The sequence below is a fragment of the Camelus dromedarius genome, chromosome 29 (assembly GCF_036321535.1).
Source record: "Camelus dromedarius isolate mCamDro1 chromosome 29, mCamDro1.pat, whole genome shotgun sequence".
Classification (NCBI taxonomy): Eukaryota; Metazoa; Chordata; class Mammalia; order Artiodactyla; family Camelidae; genus Camelus; species Camelus dromedarius.
This window is the reverse complement of record NC_087464.1, coordinates 21,728,644-21,743,558: the sequence shown is the minus strand read 5'-3', so window position 1 is coordinate 21,743,558 and position 14,915 is coordinate 21,728,644. Positions and strand designations below refer to the sequence as shown.

At 43.6% G+C, this 14,915-nt stretch overlaps 1 protein-coding gene across 1 annotated transcript in view; it reads left to right on the top strand.

The window, feature by feature from the left end:
• Window positions 1-13,520: 13,520 nt before the first annotated feature.
• Window positions 13,521-14,915, top strand: part of ETFA (electron transfer flavoprotein subunit alpha) — a 61,666-nt gene continuing 60,271 nt past the window's right edge. Inside the window, exon 1 of the mRNA XM_031440763.2 lies at window positions 13,521-13,681. Coding sequence (XP_031296623.1) covers window positions 13,643-13,681 — 39 coding nt within the window. The 5' untranslated portion in view covers window positions 13,521-13,642. The remainder of the gene's footprint in view (window positions 13,682-14,915) is intronic.

Sequence of the window (14,915 nt, the reverse complement as noted above, 5' to 3'; positions counted from 1 at the left end):
GAGTGCATTCTAGGGGCTGTTACACTCAAGGTCACCTTATTCTATAGTATATACATTGTCTATATATACATCATATTAAGCATCAACAAAATTGACAGTGGATGAGTCATTGCCAAATAGAGGTTCCTCCTTAATGCTTTCACCTCTAGATGGTGTGCCTATAGAAGCAGCCAGTGTCTTAAAGAATAGTGTTGGAAAATAACCATGTTTGCAAGACTATGGAGACCGTTAATTTGTTTAGTACACCTTCTTCTCAGAGGCAATTACAATGGCTGTCTTTACTTCAGCTGGGATCCTTAATGTAAACTCTCAGGCTCTAAAGTGAAAATTGCAGAGTCCTCCAACATGTAATAGTCACATTTAGGGAGGGTTTGCCTACTTTTCCCAAGTAGCAATTACTCGGATCATGGCTATAACTCTGATGAGTGAAATCTTCATCTTATAAAAATGAACTTTCTTTCTTTCTTTCTTTCTCATTGGGGGAAAACACGTTTCTTGAACACTTACTATGGGCTTCCAGAATGGGAACCCTTGAGGGCAAGTACAATGTCTATTTTATATCTCCCAGGTCCAGCAGGGCTCAACAAATGGCTGTAGAATTAGTGGGGTGCAGGTGTCGCCACTGGGTGCTCTATCCACAGGTGGTAGCCAGCCTCCAGGGATCCCTGCCTCCTGGTACTTTCGTCATGGTGTGGTCTTCTCCCACAGCATCAGGGTTGGTTAGTGTGACCAGTAGAATATGGCAGTCATGATGGTATGTCACCCTCAAGTTTAGTTTATAAAAGACTGCAGCTTACATCTTGGTGTCTCTGTCTCTCTCTTTCTCTCTGACCACTGCCTTTGGGAGAACCCATATGGATAGGCCCCCAGAGCGAGGAGCTGAAGCCTCCTGCTAACAGCCGGCAGGAGTGAGCTTAAAGGCAAATCCTCCGATCCCTTTTAAGTCTATAGAGACTGTAGCCCTGGCCTGTAGTTTGAATGTAATCTTGTGAGTGATTCTAAGCCAAAACCACCCAGCTAAACCACTCCACTATTCCTAACTCTCAGAAACTGGATGAGATAATAAACATTGTTTCAAGCTGCTAAATTGGAGGGGGGTGTTAATTTGTTACACAGCAATAGATAACTAATATCTGATTAATAATCTAATAATAGATAACATAAAACCCCACACATTTCTCACCAAAACCCTGTGAGGAAGGCTTTAGCATCACTCTTCACCAATGAAGGCTTAAAGGATCAGTGAAATTTAAGAATTTGTCTAAGACATCTCGGCTAAAAGTGAAAAGAACTGGATACAAATCAGGCCAGACACCTGCTATCTCCTGGAGAACAAAAACATCCCGGAGAATGAAAACATCTCATTTCTCTAGCCCAAATAATCTTACTCCTAAAGTCTGTCACGCTGTTATCATTTGGGATTTCAACATCTGGTAATAATAGAGCAGTGATTATTAAAAATATACCAAAGGAAGCGGTTTGTATAACCCATAAATATTCGAGGTTTCACGGTCATGACTTTCAAATAGAGAAATGACAACACATGGGAAGGAACAGAGAAGTTGAAAGGAGAATCTGAAAATGGCACAGTTAAAATCATCTGCAGGTATTTTTAGCATGAAGAAAGAAGTCCTGTTGGCAGACATTGCTGAAAAGGGAGGTCCATTTCCATGTGCTGTATGTAGAAAGGCAGAATGTCATTGCAAAATAATTGCTTGTTGGGAACACGGGTGAGCCTTGAAAGTATGAAGCAGGGTTTAAAGAACACAGGCCCATTTCTATGTGGCCCATATTGAAGCAAAGGAGGGGACCAACTCAGAGCAGTACCCCGGGGTCCAATCTTCATCAGCCACAAATTTTAAGTGAAAAATTGGATCTGCTGTGCAAATGCAGTTAGAAGACAAATTCTCTCATTCTAACCAGATCACTGCCCCTGAAACACTCCTAGACAGAAGTTCTGGAAAGCAGTGAATCAGAGCCGCATAGATGGGTAACAGAGGAAACTGAAGGGTGTTATGTTAAATTAAGGTGTAAAGCAGAGGGTCTCATTCATGGGGTCTTTTAACTCTAGTGAGTCGAGGTTGGTGTGTGAGATGAGCTATAAGACCTTGTAATCATTTAATGGCCAAATTACTGGCTTTTTCAAATGATTACTTTTTTGAATAACAGATAATAAATGAGAGGACTTATCATAATGTCCCTTAACCTCGTGGGATATGTGTGTGTGTGTGTATATTATGTACTTCACACATTTACAGTGTACATTTTGACAGGTTTTAGTATATTCACAGAGTTGTGCAACCATCACCACAGTCAATTTCAGACATTTTCAATACCTTCTCCCAAAAGCCTGCACCTATTAGCGGTCACTCCCCATTCACCCTCAGCCTTAGGCATCCACTAATCTACTTTATGCCTCCATACCTTTGCCTATTCTGGACATTTCATATAAACAGAACCATACAATAGACAGTCTTTTACCGAGCATGTTTTCAGGGCTCATTAGTGTTGTAGCACATGTTAGTATTTCTTTCCTTCTTATTACTGAGTAATAGTCTATTATATGGATGTGTCACACTTTACTTCTCCATTCATCAGTTGGTGGACATTTGGGTTGCTCTCAGTTTTGGGGTTTTATGAATAATGCTGCTTATGAACATTTATGTACAAGATTTGTGTGAATATGTTTTCATTTCTCTTGGGCATATACCTAGGAACGGGATTACGGTAATATATTTAACACTTTGAGGAACTACCAAATTATTTACCAAGCCAGCTGCATCACTTATGAGGGTTCCCACCAGCAATGTGTGTGGGCTTCAATTTCTCCACATCCTCGTCAATACTTGTTATTACCTGTCTTTTTAATTATAGTCACTCTAGTGTGTGAAGTGGTGTCTCGTTGTGGTTTTGATTTGCGTTTCCTTGATGACTAATGATGTTGAGTATTTTTTCATATCCTTATGGCATATGAAGACATTTGTATATATTCTTTAGGGAAAAAAATTTATTCAGATTCTTTGCCTATGGTAAAAATTGGGTTGTCTTTTTATCTATGAGTTGGAAGAGTTCTTTATATATTCTGGATACAAATCCCTTATTGGATACATAATTTGCAAATATTTTCTTTCATTCTTTGGGGTGTCTTTTCACTTCCTTGATGGTGTCCTTTAAAGCACAAAAATTTTAAGTATTGGTGAAGTCCAATTTATTAAAGTTTTCATCTGTTACTCAAGCTTTTGGTGTGATATCTAAGGAGACTCTACCTTTTACCAAGGTCATGAAGATTTACTATTATATTTTCTTCTAAGAGTTTTATAGTTTTAGCTATTACACTAATTTAGGCCTATGGTCCATTTTTAGTTAATTTTTATATATGGTGTCCAACTTCCTTCTTTTGCATTTGGAGAAGCTCACAACGAGAAAGTTGCTTTTTTCAAGGAGAAGCAAAAGAAAGAGCTTTTTGATGCTTGACCTTTCATTATAATATTTAAAATTGAAATGAATAAGTTCTAACTTTCCCTGTGGATCCAAATTCCTTCCTCCTTTTTCTTCCCTTTCCTTCTTCTCTTTTCTTTTTCTTTCTTTGTTCCTTCCTTCCTTTTTCTTTCTTTCTTTTCCTTCTTTCTCTCTTTCTTCCTTCCTTTCTTTTCCTTCTTTCTCTCTTTCTTCCTTCCTTTCTTTTCTTTTCTTTTCTTTCTTTTCTTTTCTTTTCTTTTCTTTTCTTTTCTTTCTTTTCTTTTCTTTCTTTCTTTCTTTCTTTCTTTCTTTCTTTCTTTCTTTCTTTCTTTCTTTCTTTCTTTCTTTCTTCCTTCTTTCCTTCTTTCCTTCTTTCCTTTCTCCTTTCATGATTGCTGCCAACTTCTTGTTACTTTTCAGACAGTCAATACATATTTATTGAGAACCTGATGCAAGCTTGATACTTCACCATGTGGTGAAAGCGATACAAATATGTACAAGACATGGAATCTGCCATAAAGGAGTCTGCAATTCATTTGGGCTGGTGAGTGTCACATATATTAAACGTTAACCAATAACATAAGGTCAAGAACAAACTAAGGCTGAAACTGGACCAGGAATATGGTGAAATGTTTGTATTGTGGCAAAATAGCAAAAGCCACATATAGATCATAGGAATATAATTGAGAGGTGTGGAGATCAGAACACTCGCACATTGCTGATGGGAATATAAAATGGCGTAGCCACTTTGGAAAATAGCTTGGCATTTCCTTAAGTGGTTAAACAGAGGAACCAATTCTAATCCTAGGCATATACCCTAAAGAAATGAAAACAATATCCAGACAAAAACTTGTACACAAATGTTTATAGCAGCATTATTCATAAGAACCAAAACATGGAAACAACCAGAATGTCCATTAGTTGATGAATGGATAAATCAAGATGTGGTATATCTATGCAGTAGAATATTAGTCTGCCATTAGAAGGAATAAAGAACTGATACATGCTACCTAGTGGATGATCCTTGAAACAATTACACTAAGTGAAAGAAGCGAGTCACAAAAGGCCATAGATTATATAATTCCATTTATCTGAAATTTCCATAATAGGCAAATCCACAGACAGAAAGTAGATTAGTCATTTCTTAGGGCGGGGGGGATGGAGTGACAGGGATTTGAAGGCTAAAGCATATGAGGTTTCTTTTGGAAGTGATGAAAATATTCTAAAATTGACTGTGATAATGGTTGCACAACTCTGTGAATATGCTAAAAATAATATATTTACGTACATTATTAAACAGGTGAGTTGCATGGTCCATGAATTATATCTCAATCAAGCTGTTGTTAAAATCAAAACAAACAAACAAAATGAGCAAATGCCAGAAAGATGAGGAAGAAGGAGAAAGAAGGGCAGGGCAGGGCAGGCAGTCTGAAAATGCTTCAGCAAATTAGCTCATCTGTCCATCTGTTTATTCATTTGTTCATTCACCAAGTATGTATTGAGTCCTGACATGTGCCAGATGTTGTTCTGGTTGCAAAGGGTACAACAGGGAAGAGAACAAAGTCCTTGTTCTGAAAAATAAAACATAGTTAGAAGATGGAGAAAATGAACAAGGAACTACTTGGTGGTTCTGAGAAAAAGTCTCTCCCAGGAGGCAATATTTAAGCTGAGACCTGAGTGGAGCGTGGGCACAATCCATGAAGAAGGTCTGGAGAAAAGCTTTCCAAACAGACAGAACTGCAAGTGCGAAGTTCTCAAGGCAGGAGGATGCTCATGTGTTTGCGGAGGAGTAGAGAGACAGAGACTTGAGGAGGGAGGAGAGAGGAGACCCCATGCAGGGATCAGATCAAGGAAGGATTTGTAGTCGTGGCAAGAGCTTTAGCGTTTTCCCCCAGCACGATGGAAGGGCTTTTGAACAGGGGTGGTGTAATGTGATCTATGTTTCAGGAGGATCACTCACTGTTCTGAGTATGGTCTGTAAAGGCAAGAACAGAGGCTCAGACTGGTTAGGAGGCTGCTGCTGTAACCCCAGTGAGAAATGATGGTGGCTTGGACTAGAGTGGAAGCAGAAGGCTAGAGCCAACAGGGTTTGCTGATAGATTGAAGGTAGGATGTGATTCAGCGTTCAAACTGAAATGTTTCAGTTTATGTTTGCATCAACATCCTGGTTGTAGACTGTATAAGCAGAGGGTTCAGTCTGGTGACCTGCTGTATGTTTATGTGTATTTGTATGTGTTTTAATCAGCTTTACTGAGGTGGAATTTACATATAATACAATATGCCAATTTTAAATGTACAGCTTGTTGAGTTTTGATACACGTATACAGTCACAGTCATTTGTATTTGTATACCACAATTATGATATCAAACACTTTCATCTCTCTAGAAAGTTCCCTCGTGCCCATTTGCCATCAACCTCCATCCCAGCTCCTGGAAACCACTGTTCTGCTTTTCGTCCCTTTAATGTTGCCTTTTACAGACTCATGTAAATGGAATCATATGTCTTTTGTGCCTGGCTTCTGTCACTTAGCATAATGCTTCTGATATTCATCCATTTTGTTGTGTGTATCAGTACTATGTGCCTTTTTATTGTTTTAAAGTGGAATACAGTAGATCATCCTTAGCTTGGGCTGCCAAGACAAAATACCATGGACTCGGGGGCTTGAAAAACAGGAATATATTTTTCCACAGTCCTGGATATCTGAGACCAGGGTGCCAGCCTGGTAGGGTTGTGGTAAGGACATTCTTCCTGGCTTTCAGACAGATGTCTTCTCTCTTTGTCCTCAGAGGAAGGGAGAGGAGAGGAGTGCAGTAATCCCATCATAGGGGCACCCCCTCAAGACCTCCTCTAACCTTATTAGTTCCCAAAGGCCCCATCTTTAAATACTATCAAATTGGTGCTTAGGGCTTCAACATGAATTTAGGGGGAACACAATTCAGTCCATGGTGCAATGGAATGCAATAGATCACAGTTTGGTAATTCATTTTCCAGCTAATAGGCATTTGGGTAATTTCCAGTTTGGGGCTATCTATGATAATAAGCTATTATAACATTTGAGTACAATTTCAATCTAGGCCCTGAGCTAAAAAAAAAAATTGCAGTAAAAACTTATCACTGCTAAACTGTCAAACTACTGTGTGGTAGGACAAGTTGGAATATTCAGATTCTATTTCTGACCCCAAAATCATAGAACCAATAATAGTCCATGAGAGTGAATGAGTTTCACGCTTGACACTGTGAGACAATGACAAATGATAGATTCAAAATATTTTCAGTGAAATATCTGCTGACATACAATAAATAACTAGAGGCTTTACGCACCTTACATTTTCGCAAGCTTTTATATTTGTCTAATTAAGCCTTTCTCTGCTCCACATATATTTTTGCCACCATCAGCTGTAATACATCTTAGCAGATTCCACTTCAGGTTGTGCTGAATTGGTATTTTCTCAACTTCTTTGGAAATATTCTGTTCGTTCAGACTATTCACAGAGGCCAATTCTACAGTCATTTCAAACTTAGCATTGACTCCTTGATTAAATGAGACTGAGCATTATCAGTAACATCAGTTAACTCATCAAAAGCCAAGGAAAACTTGAAGTAATTTACCTTGATTTTTAATTGATTATTGATGTTGCTTCTCATGTCCTCATTTTTTCTACCCCCAAATCTAATTGTAGTAAACAAGTTAATTTTCTTATGACACATTTTGTCAGCTGCTGCAATCAAGCCTAATTTAATTAACTCACCATCAATAAATGGCTTTCCTTGTTTGGCTAACAAATGAGCCACTCAGAAACTTACTTTGGTTGCAGCTTTGTTTTCATTCTTTACATTGGTGAAGAAATTCTGATGTAATGAGATATTCAGTTTTAAATATCTCAGATAGATGATACATTACACTTTAAACATTCTAATTTTTCTGATGGTTGGTCTATGAGTTGAGAATACTGTGGTGGGTGTTTAGTCTGTTAGAGTTGATATACACTATATTCTTTTAGCATGACAATAGTGTCATTGCATAGTAAACACAGCACTTTACCATCTAATTCAGTAGCAGAATAATCCACATTTCATTGGATTCTTGATCAGGCCTGCATAACTGCCCAGCTTCCCCTTCTGCTCCATTCTGCTTCTGTGTCATCCTTTACACAGGTGTGGATGCTAAGGGCATGCCCTAATAGTCATCAGGTACTTTAAACTTGTCTCAGAGACTACTTCCAGTAGAAACAGGAGTGTAGGGGTGATCTAAGAAAGCAGGTGATGAGATGGGGTTTTGGAGTTGACTTACTCTTTGCTAGGCCAGCACTGAGGACACCCTGACCACTGAGGAGATGAAACACAGATAGCCCTTACTGTAAAGCGGTGGTCCAGTTGTTAAAACTTTCACTGGTCATAAATTGGGATGCTTTGCTTGTGGAAGGGACTGTGCTAGGCATTGGATAAATATAGGGGAAATAATAACTACAGGATCTTGGCATTGGGTGGTGATTGCTAAATTCCACTGATGCCCTAGGGAAAAAATATTAAAAATTAGGAGGGATTGATAGGCAATTTAAAACCATGTGTAAAAATCAGAGGGCTTCCTTGGCAACATACAACAAAGGAACTTCTAAGGAACTAAAGGATCACCATCATTTTCCCATTCAATTCATCAGTATTGTACCTGCAGAAACCAGACTAAACCTAGAGAATGACAGTGGACTACCACGAACTTGCCCGAGTAGTAGCCCTGTTGCAGCCACCACACCAGTTTGGGTACCTTTGCTAGAGCAAATTAACACAGCCCCAGGTACATTTAATGTGGACACTGATTTGGTGAATAAGTTACTTTTTGTCCCTATGAGGAAAGTAGATCAGAAACTGTATGCATTCACTTGAAACAACAGTATAGATTTATAGTTTTGCCCTAGAGCTATGTTCGCTCTCAGCTTCTGTTGTAATACAGCCTGAAGAGATCAGGACCACGTGAACATCCTGAAGAACACCCCACTGATCTGTTCCACCAGTGACATCACACTAATTTAGCCGGATGGGCAAAAAGTGGCCAGCATATTAGAGGCCTTGGTCTGACACATGTACTCCAGAGGGCGGGAGATGAATTCTGTAAGGATGCAGGAATCAGTAAGATGTTTAGGGGTCCAGAGTCAGGGGAATGCTGCATAACCCATCAAAAGAAAAAGAAATCATTGCACCTCCCACCATGAAGAAGGAAGCATCATGCCTGGCAGTCCTCTTCAAGTTCTCGACACAGTGTTTTTCACACCTGGGATTAGTGCTCTGGTCCATAAACCAAGTAACACAAAAGGCTGCCAGCTTTAATGGAGCTCAGGACAGAAGAAGATTATACAGCAGATGCAGGCAGTAAGCAGTCCTGCGATTTGGCCATTTATGCTTCCAGAGCTGGCATCCGTGTTGTCAGTGGTAGAAAGAGATGCTGTGTGGGGTTTATGGCAGGCTCCATGGGAAATCACAACATAGGCCCCCGGGGCGTTGGAGCAAGGCCATGCCACCTACAGCAGAGATTTACGTGCCTTCTGAAAAAAAGCTTGTGTAACCACACCAAATAACCACATGTCAGAAACTACCCGTCATAAGCTGGGTTCTATCAAACCCACTAAGTCACAGTGTCAGCTAGGTAGCAACAGTCTGTCCTAGGATGGAAGTGGTACAACTGGGACTGAGCACTAGTAGGACCAGAGTGCATGAGCAAGTTGCTTGAGCAGGCAGCCCAGGCCCCACATTATATCAGCACCCGCCCTCCATTCACACTTCGGCTGCATGTAGGGTCCCTTACAACCAGCTGACAAGAGAAGGAAAAGTCCTGCATGTGGTTTGTGGAGACCTGGCTCAACATGTGGGTTCAAACTGAAAAAGGATGGTGGTGGTATTACAGCCTCACTTGGGGGTGGCCTTGAAAAACGGTGGTGAAGGAAATTTTTCTTAATGGGCCGAGCTTCAGGAGGTGCACCTGGCCATACACTTTGTGTGTCCAGAGGGTTAGAAAATATATGAACAGTGGTGAAGGACCTACATGGCTAGTAGGGGCCCAAAAGAAGAAAGATTGGAGGATTTGGGACAAAGAGGTCTGGGACAGAGACACAAGATGGATAGCTGTGTGGGAGTTGGCCCAAAGTATGAAGATCTTGTATCACACATTAACACCCAGAAGGCATCTACCATGGAAGAGGCACAAAATAACCAAGTCTTTTTGGCCAGTTGACCTCAACTAGCTTTTGTCATCAGCCACCCAGTGCTGGCACTAAGGGTACAAGAATAAAGAAGCCATGGTGACAGAGAAACAGGCTAGGATGAGCCTAGTAGCATGGGCTCCCACTTAATGAAGGCTGACCTAGCTTCTGCTGCTACTGAATCAGCCCCCAATATGGTACCATTTTTCCAGGACACCAACTGGCCACATGGTGACATGTTGACTACATTGAACCCTTTCCACCCTGGAAGAGCCATGATTCATTCCAGATAGGAATTAACACATCTTCTGGGTGCTGTTTACCTTTCCTGCCCCCCAGACTTTAGCCAGCACTGCTTTCTGAGGGCTTATTGAGTATTTGATTCACCAGCACAAGATCCTACGTAACATCGTATCAGAGCATGGACCCAATTTATTGTAGCAGAGGTGTAGGAATGAGTCCATGATTACAGGATCCACTGAGCCAATCACACACGGTAACATCCAGAAGCCGCTGATTTGCAGCTGCAGCTTGGAGGCAATACTCCACGAGGATGGGGTTCATCTTCCAGAATGCCACGTGCATCTTGAATCAAAGGCCTTAAATGGGGCTGTGTCCCTAACAGGTAGATGGATTCAGGAATCAAGGGATGGAAGCGGGAGGGACCTATTTTACGATTACTCTCAGTGAGCACTTGGGGAACTTGGGCCTCCAGACCTCACAACTCTGGGCTCTGCATGGTTAGAGGTCTTTGACCTCCACAGGAAGAATCTTCCACTAGAGGACACAGCAAGAGCCTTATTGAACTATTAGCCACAGATACCACCTGGGCATTTTGGGTACCTTGTATGCAGGTGCCAGCAGGCAAGAAGAGGAGTCATCATCCTGGACAAGAGCAATCCACTTGGGTGTTCTCAGTACTCTCCTGCCCAGTTGTGACAATAAATGGACAAGTAAAGCAACCCCAGACCCCTGGCCTAAGATGGGCGTGGTGGTCGGGGCTCAGAGCATCAGGTAAACCACTGAGTCCAGAGGAGGCGCCAGCTGAGGGTGAGGAGACCGTAGAATGGATGACAGGGAAGGAGACAAGTGCCAAGTGTGGCCCCTCAGAGGGGTACAGAAGCTGGGGCTTTACTTCATTCCGCTAACCCTCCCCTTTTAAATTTCCACCAGGAATCCTAGAGGATCTACTCCTGAAACTGGCCTGTGGAGAGGAGAGTGAGGTGTTTTTACAAGAAGACTGGACTAAGTCTTCAGGGGTTGACTGTGGCAACGCCTCCCTCCCTCCCCGTACCCTTCTCTTCCTTCCTTTTCTCTTTGGACAAACATTTCTACAAACACTCACTAAACAAGAACCAGATAATAAAAACCATAGGTCTTCACCAAGGCGGCTCATGACTGAGTGGCAAACACCCAAATATCTATAGGGGAAATCCTCAAAGACAAATGTTTTAGCACACACATTTTGGTGGTGGTTGTCAGGCGTGTAAATACAGGACTCGCCACCACTCCCCTACAGAGTCCCTAAGGGCTGTCCCACGTGCACTCCTGAGCAGGTCTGGTCAGTTATTGCAGACCTGGGCAGTTTTCCGCCTCTTCTGCTCTGGCTCTGCTCTGCCAGGAACCGCCTGGTTGTGTGGGCATCGGGCCTCTGCTGGCACAGCTGCTGTTGACTCACCGGAGCCCAGGCGTGCCACAGTTGCCCCATGGTGGGGTGGGGTGGGGAAGCATCTCTCCCTTTGGTGTTTGCTTTGTCATGGGTGGTGAGGCAGGGAACGAGGTAAGTTTGTGTACCAATTTTTTTTTTAACCTGGCTTTTAGTAAAATATCCCTTTTGATTTTTACCTAGAGTACCCTTCCCTCTTCTTTTCACTTCTATAGGACTGAGAATCCAATGGGGGACGGGGTTGGGAGGCAAAGGCCGAGATAAACAGGATACTAACCAGCCCCTCCCACGTGCAGACTCACTGAGGGGGTCCACAGCCCCAGCCCGCCAGGTGGACGTAGACATGTTAAGCTGATGTAACTCATGTTCAAGTTCCGGTCACAGAAGCAGGAGCATGAGGAAGAGAAAAGGGTTCATTCATCCTGGAGGACTGGGGAAGACCTTATAGAAGAGTCACTTGGGCTGAGTGTCAAAGGTAGAGTAGAGGCCTGCCAGGCGGGGAAGAGGCAGGAGCAAACTGGGCACTTCAGGGTTTGCTGGCTCAAAGTTCTTGCTCTGGGGAATTTATATTTCCATGCAGGGAGATTAGCAAGAAACAGGTCAACAAAAACATGTATCCTGTTAGGCGGTGATAAATGCCAAGAAGGAAAACCAAAAAGACACTAGAGAGTGCAGAGGAAGGGGGGCTGCTTTATGTAGGGTGGCCAAAGTTGGCCTTCCTCAAAGTGTGGCTTTTGAACGGAGACCTGAATGAATTGAGGAAAAGAGCCACGTGGGTGCCCAGGGAAGAGCACTTCAGGCAGAGGGAAGGACTGAAAGGCAAAGGCCAGAGGTGGGAGCAGCTTGGTGTGTTCAAAGAGCAGCAAGCTCTGTGGGGCATAGTGACAGGGAGATAGAGGTGGAAGGAGGCTTTCAGAGGAGGACAACTTTAGTCTGCTGTTTGGAGAGGCGACTTCAGAAGGTACAGGTATAAATGAAAGACCAGTCAGGAGGTTCCTGCCATGATCCAGGTGAGAAAGGACAGGAGCCTGAGGGAAGGTTGTAGTGGTGGAGGAATGGAGCTGTGTTGGATTCTGGACATCTTTGCAGGTAGAGCCAATGGGATTTGTTGGTAGACTCCACAAGGTTAGAAAGGTAGGTTGTTACTAAATTGGGAACTGAGGCAACTTCTAAATGTATCACTCCCCTGATTAAAGTCCAGATTCTTTAGCAAGTAATTTATTTGTTGATTCATCCAACAAATGCTGATTGAATGCCTACTGTGTGTCAGGCACCGTGCAATGTGTGAAGACACATTAACAACAACAACAAGAAAGTAGGACAGACTCTACCTTAACAAGACGGTCGGATGAGTAAGACAGACAAGTAACCAGGCCATTATAATCCAATTGCTGCTATAGGGAAGTACAGGTGGAAATAGGGGCTCATGGAAAAGATATTTAATTCATTGACACCAGAGTGTGAGTGGGATTGCCCAGGGGTAGGTATAGTGGGGAGAGAAGAGGGCTAGGGTGGGGCGTCATGTTACACCCTCATTCAAGAAAGACCTTTCCAATCTGCTGTTCCAGCTGCATCTCCATCAATTCTACCTCCTCCTACAGGCAGCACGCTGAATCCTGCCCCTTGTCCTTGGACCTTCCCATTATGTTTCTTCCCTGTTTGTGCACAGGAGGTTCCTTCTTCTAGAACCCAGCTCAAATATCACCTATTTGGGGAATCCCTTCTTCCATAATAAGTTACATGCTTATTTGGATGTTTCCTCCAGAGTATGGTGAGGTAACATTTTATGCATCCTTTTATTATACTCTCCTGACCTGGAAAATGTGTTTAGCACATGACAGGTGAAGCACTGATATCTGTGAATAAACGAACAGGCAGAAGACTATTGGAGAGGGTGGACTTCATGCAGAGGGCGAGGGAGCCAGCACAGTGCCGTCTTCAGATCAGAGGGAAAGTTCATTCCAACAGCTTTGCACAATGGGGGCGGGGGAGGAGGGCTGGCAGGCGTTCTGAGCTGCTGTGGCCGGCAGCCTAACCGCTTTGCCCGGGTTTTTCCTTAGCCTGGCTTCACCTGAGGATTCCTAGAGCACAGCCCCAGCTTTGTCCCTCTCTCCAGTTTCACCCCTAACTTTCCGCGGTTCCCATTGGCTGTGAGACCGTCCAATGAGCAGGCAGGAACTGTGCGCTTGCTTTCCTCGCCCGGGGCGTCCGCCCTCGTTCCCGCGTCTCGCGAGCGTTGCGGTGACTGGCGGAGGCGGTGCAGCTGGGTCAGCTCGCGGCTACGGTGAGGCGGAGGGTGCTGAGAGGCGGACGGGTGCGGAGACCATGTTCCGAGCGGTGGCTGGTGGGCAGCTCCGGCGGGCGGTGAGTCCGAGCTGGGAGGACTGAGCCTGGTGATGGTCTAGCCTCAACCTGCCGTCCCTGTGAAGGGCTTGGCGAAGCTCGCCGGCTCCCCCAGACCTGACCGGCCCTCGCGCAGGGAGGCCCAGCCGGGCCAGGGGCTCGGGCTGCAAGTTCTGGGGCCTACCCTAATCTCCTTCCGGGTCGCCAGCTCGGGGCCAAGGCCGGAGCGTTGAACCTGCACTCCTGCTGCCCCTCCTCCTCCCCGCCCTTTTCCCAGCCTCTCACCCAGCACTGCCAGGCTGTCAAGTTCTCCACCTTCGGCGGGGAGTGAGCTGCCGCGTCCCCGGGGAATCTTTACCCCAGGGAGGAAAATGTCGCCTCTGGGATGCCCTCTTGGAAAAAGTTTAAAACCTGAATTCAGTTTGGAAGCTGACATTTCTGGAAGAATTAAACATTTTCCCCTGGCGCTTTGTGGCCCACTCACTGTCTAGTGCTGGGGGCGAGGGGTGATACGCTTTGATGGAAACTTGCTCTGCTCTCTGGCGGATGGGGCAGTGCTGGGGTTAGGTGATTGCGCAGGTGTAGTCTATCATCCAATTTGACAGCTTTAGGCAATTTTGAAAGGCAGGCGTCTTTTTTATTACTGCAAGCTGACCTGGTTTTAAACCAGCAGCTTGTTGGTTAAATAGCTCGGAATCTATTGGTAATACTAAGTTTTTGGTGCTTTCGTTAGTTACAAATCATGAGTTTAGCACATTTCTTTCTTCTTTCGTGAGAAGGACTGATAGAAAATATGATTTTTGTCCTAATGCTGTGGGACAGTAAGTGTTTGGAGACTGACCAGTTACAAGTCAAGTAACAGTTTATATTGTGCATTCTGTGGATTGTCTAATTAGGTTAAATGACAAGATTGCTAAACTAAGGGTGAGAAACTTTCCTGACCCTTTGTACTTTTTCTATAGTTTTCTTTTTTGTATGCATGTTTTCTTATCCACCACTGGGATTTTCTCCCTGAGATATAGTTGGTACTCTTCCTAGATGTCTGTAGGTCCTTTTTTTCTGTATTCCTTGTTCCATTAAAAAAAAAAAAATCCTTACCCCAGCACCAGCCCACTCCCCACCCCTCCCTCTACACACAGACGAAGTTCAAACTCACATCCTTCAGGTCAGCATTTAGTCTTTCTGTCAGAAGTTTTCCTCAGAGGATCCAGACATTAAAAACTTAAAGTCATGGATTTGAGAAAATTCCAGGTAT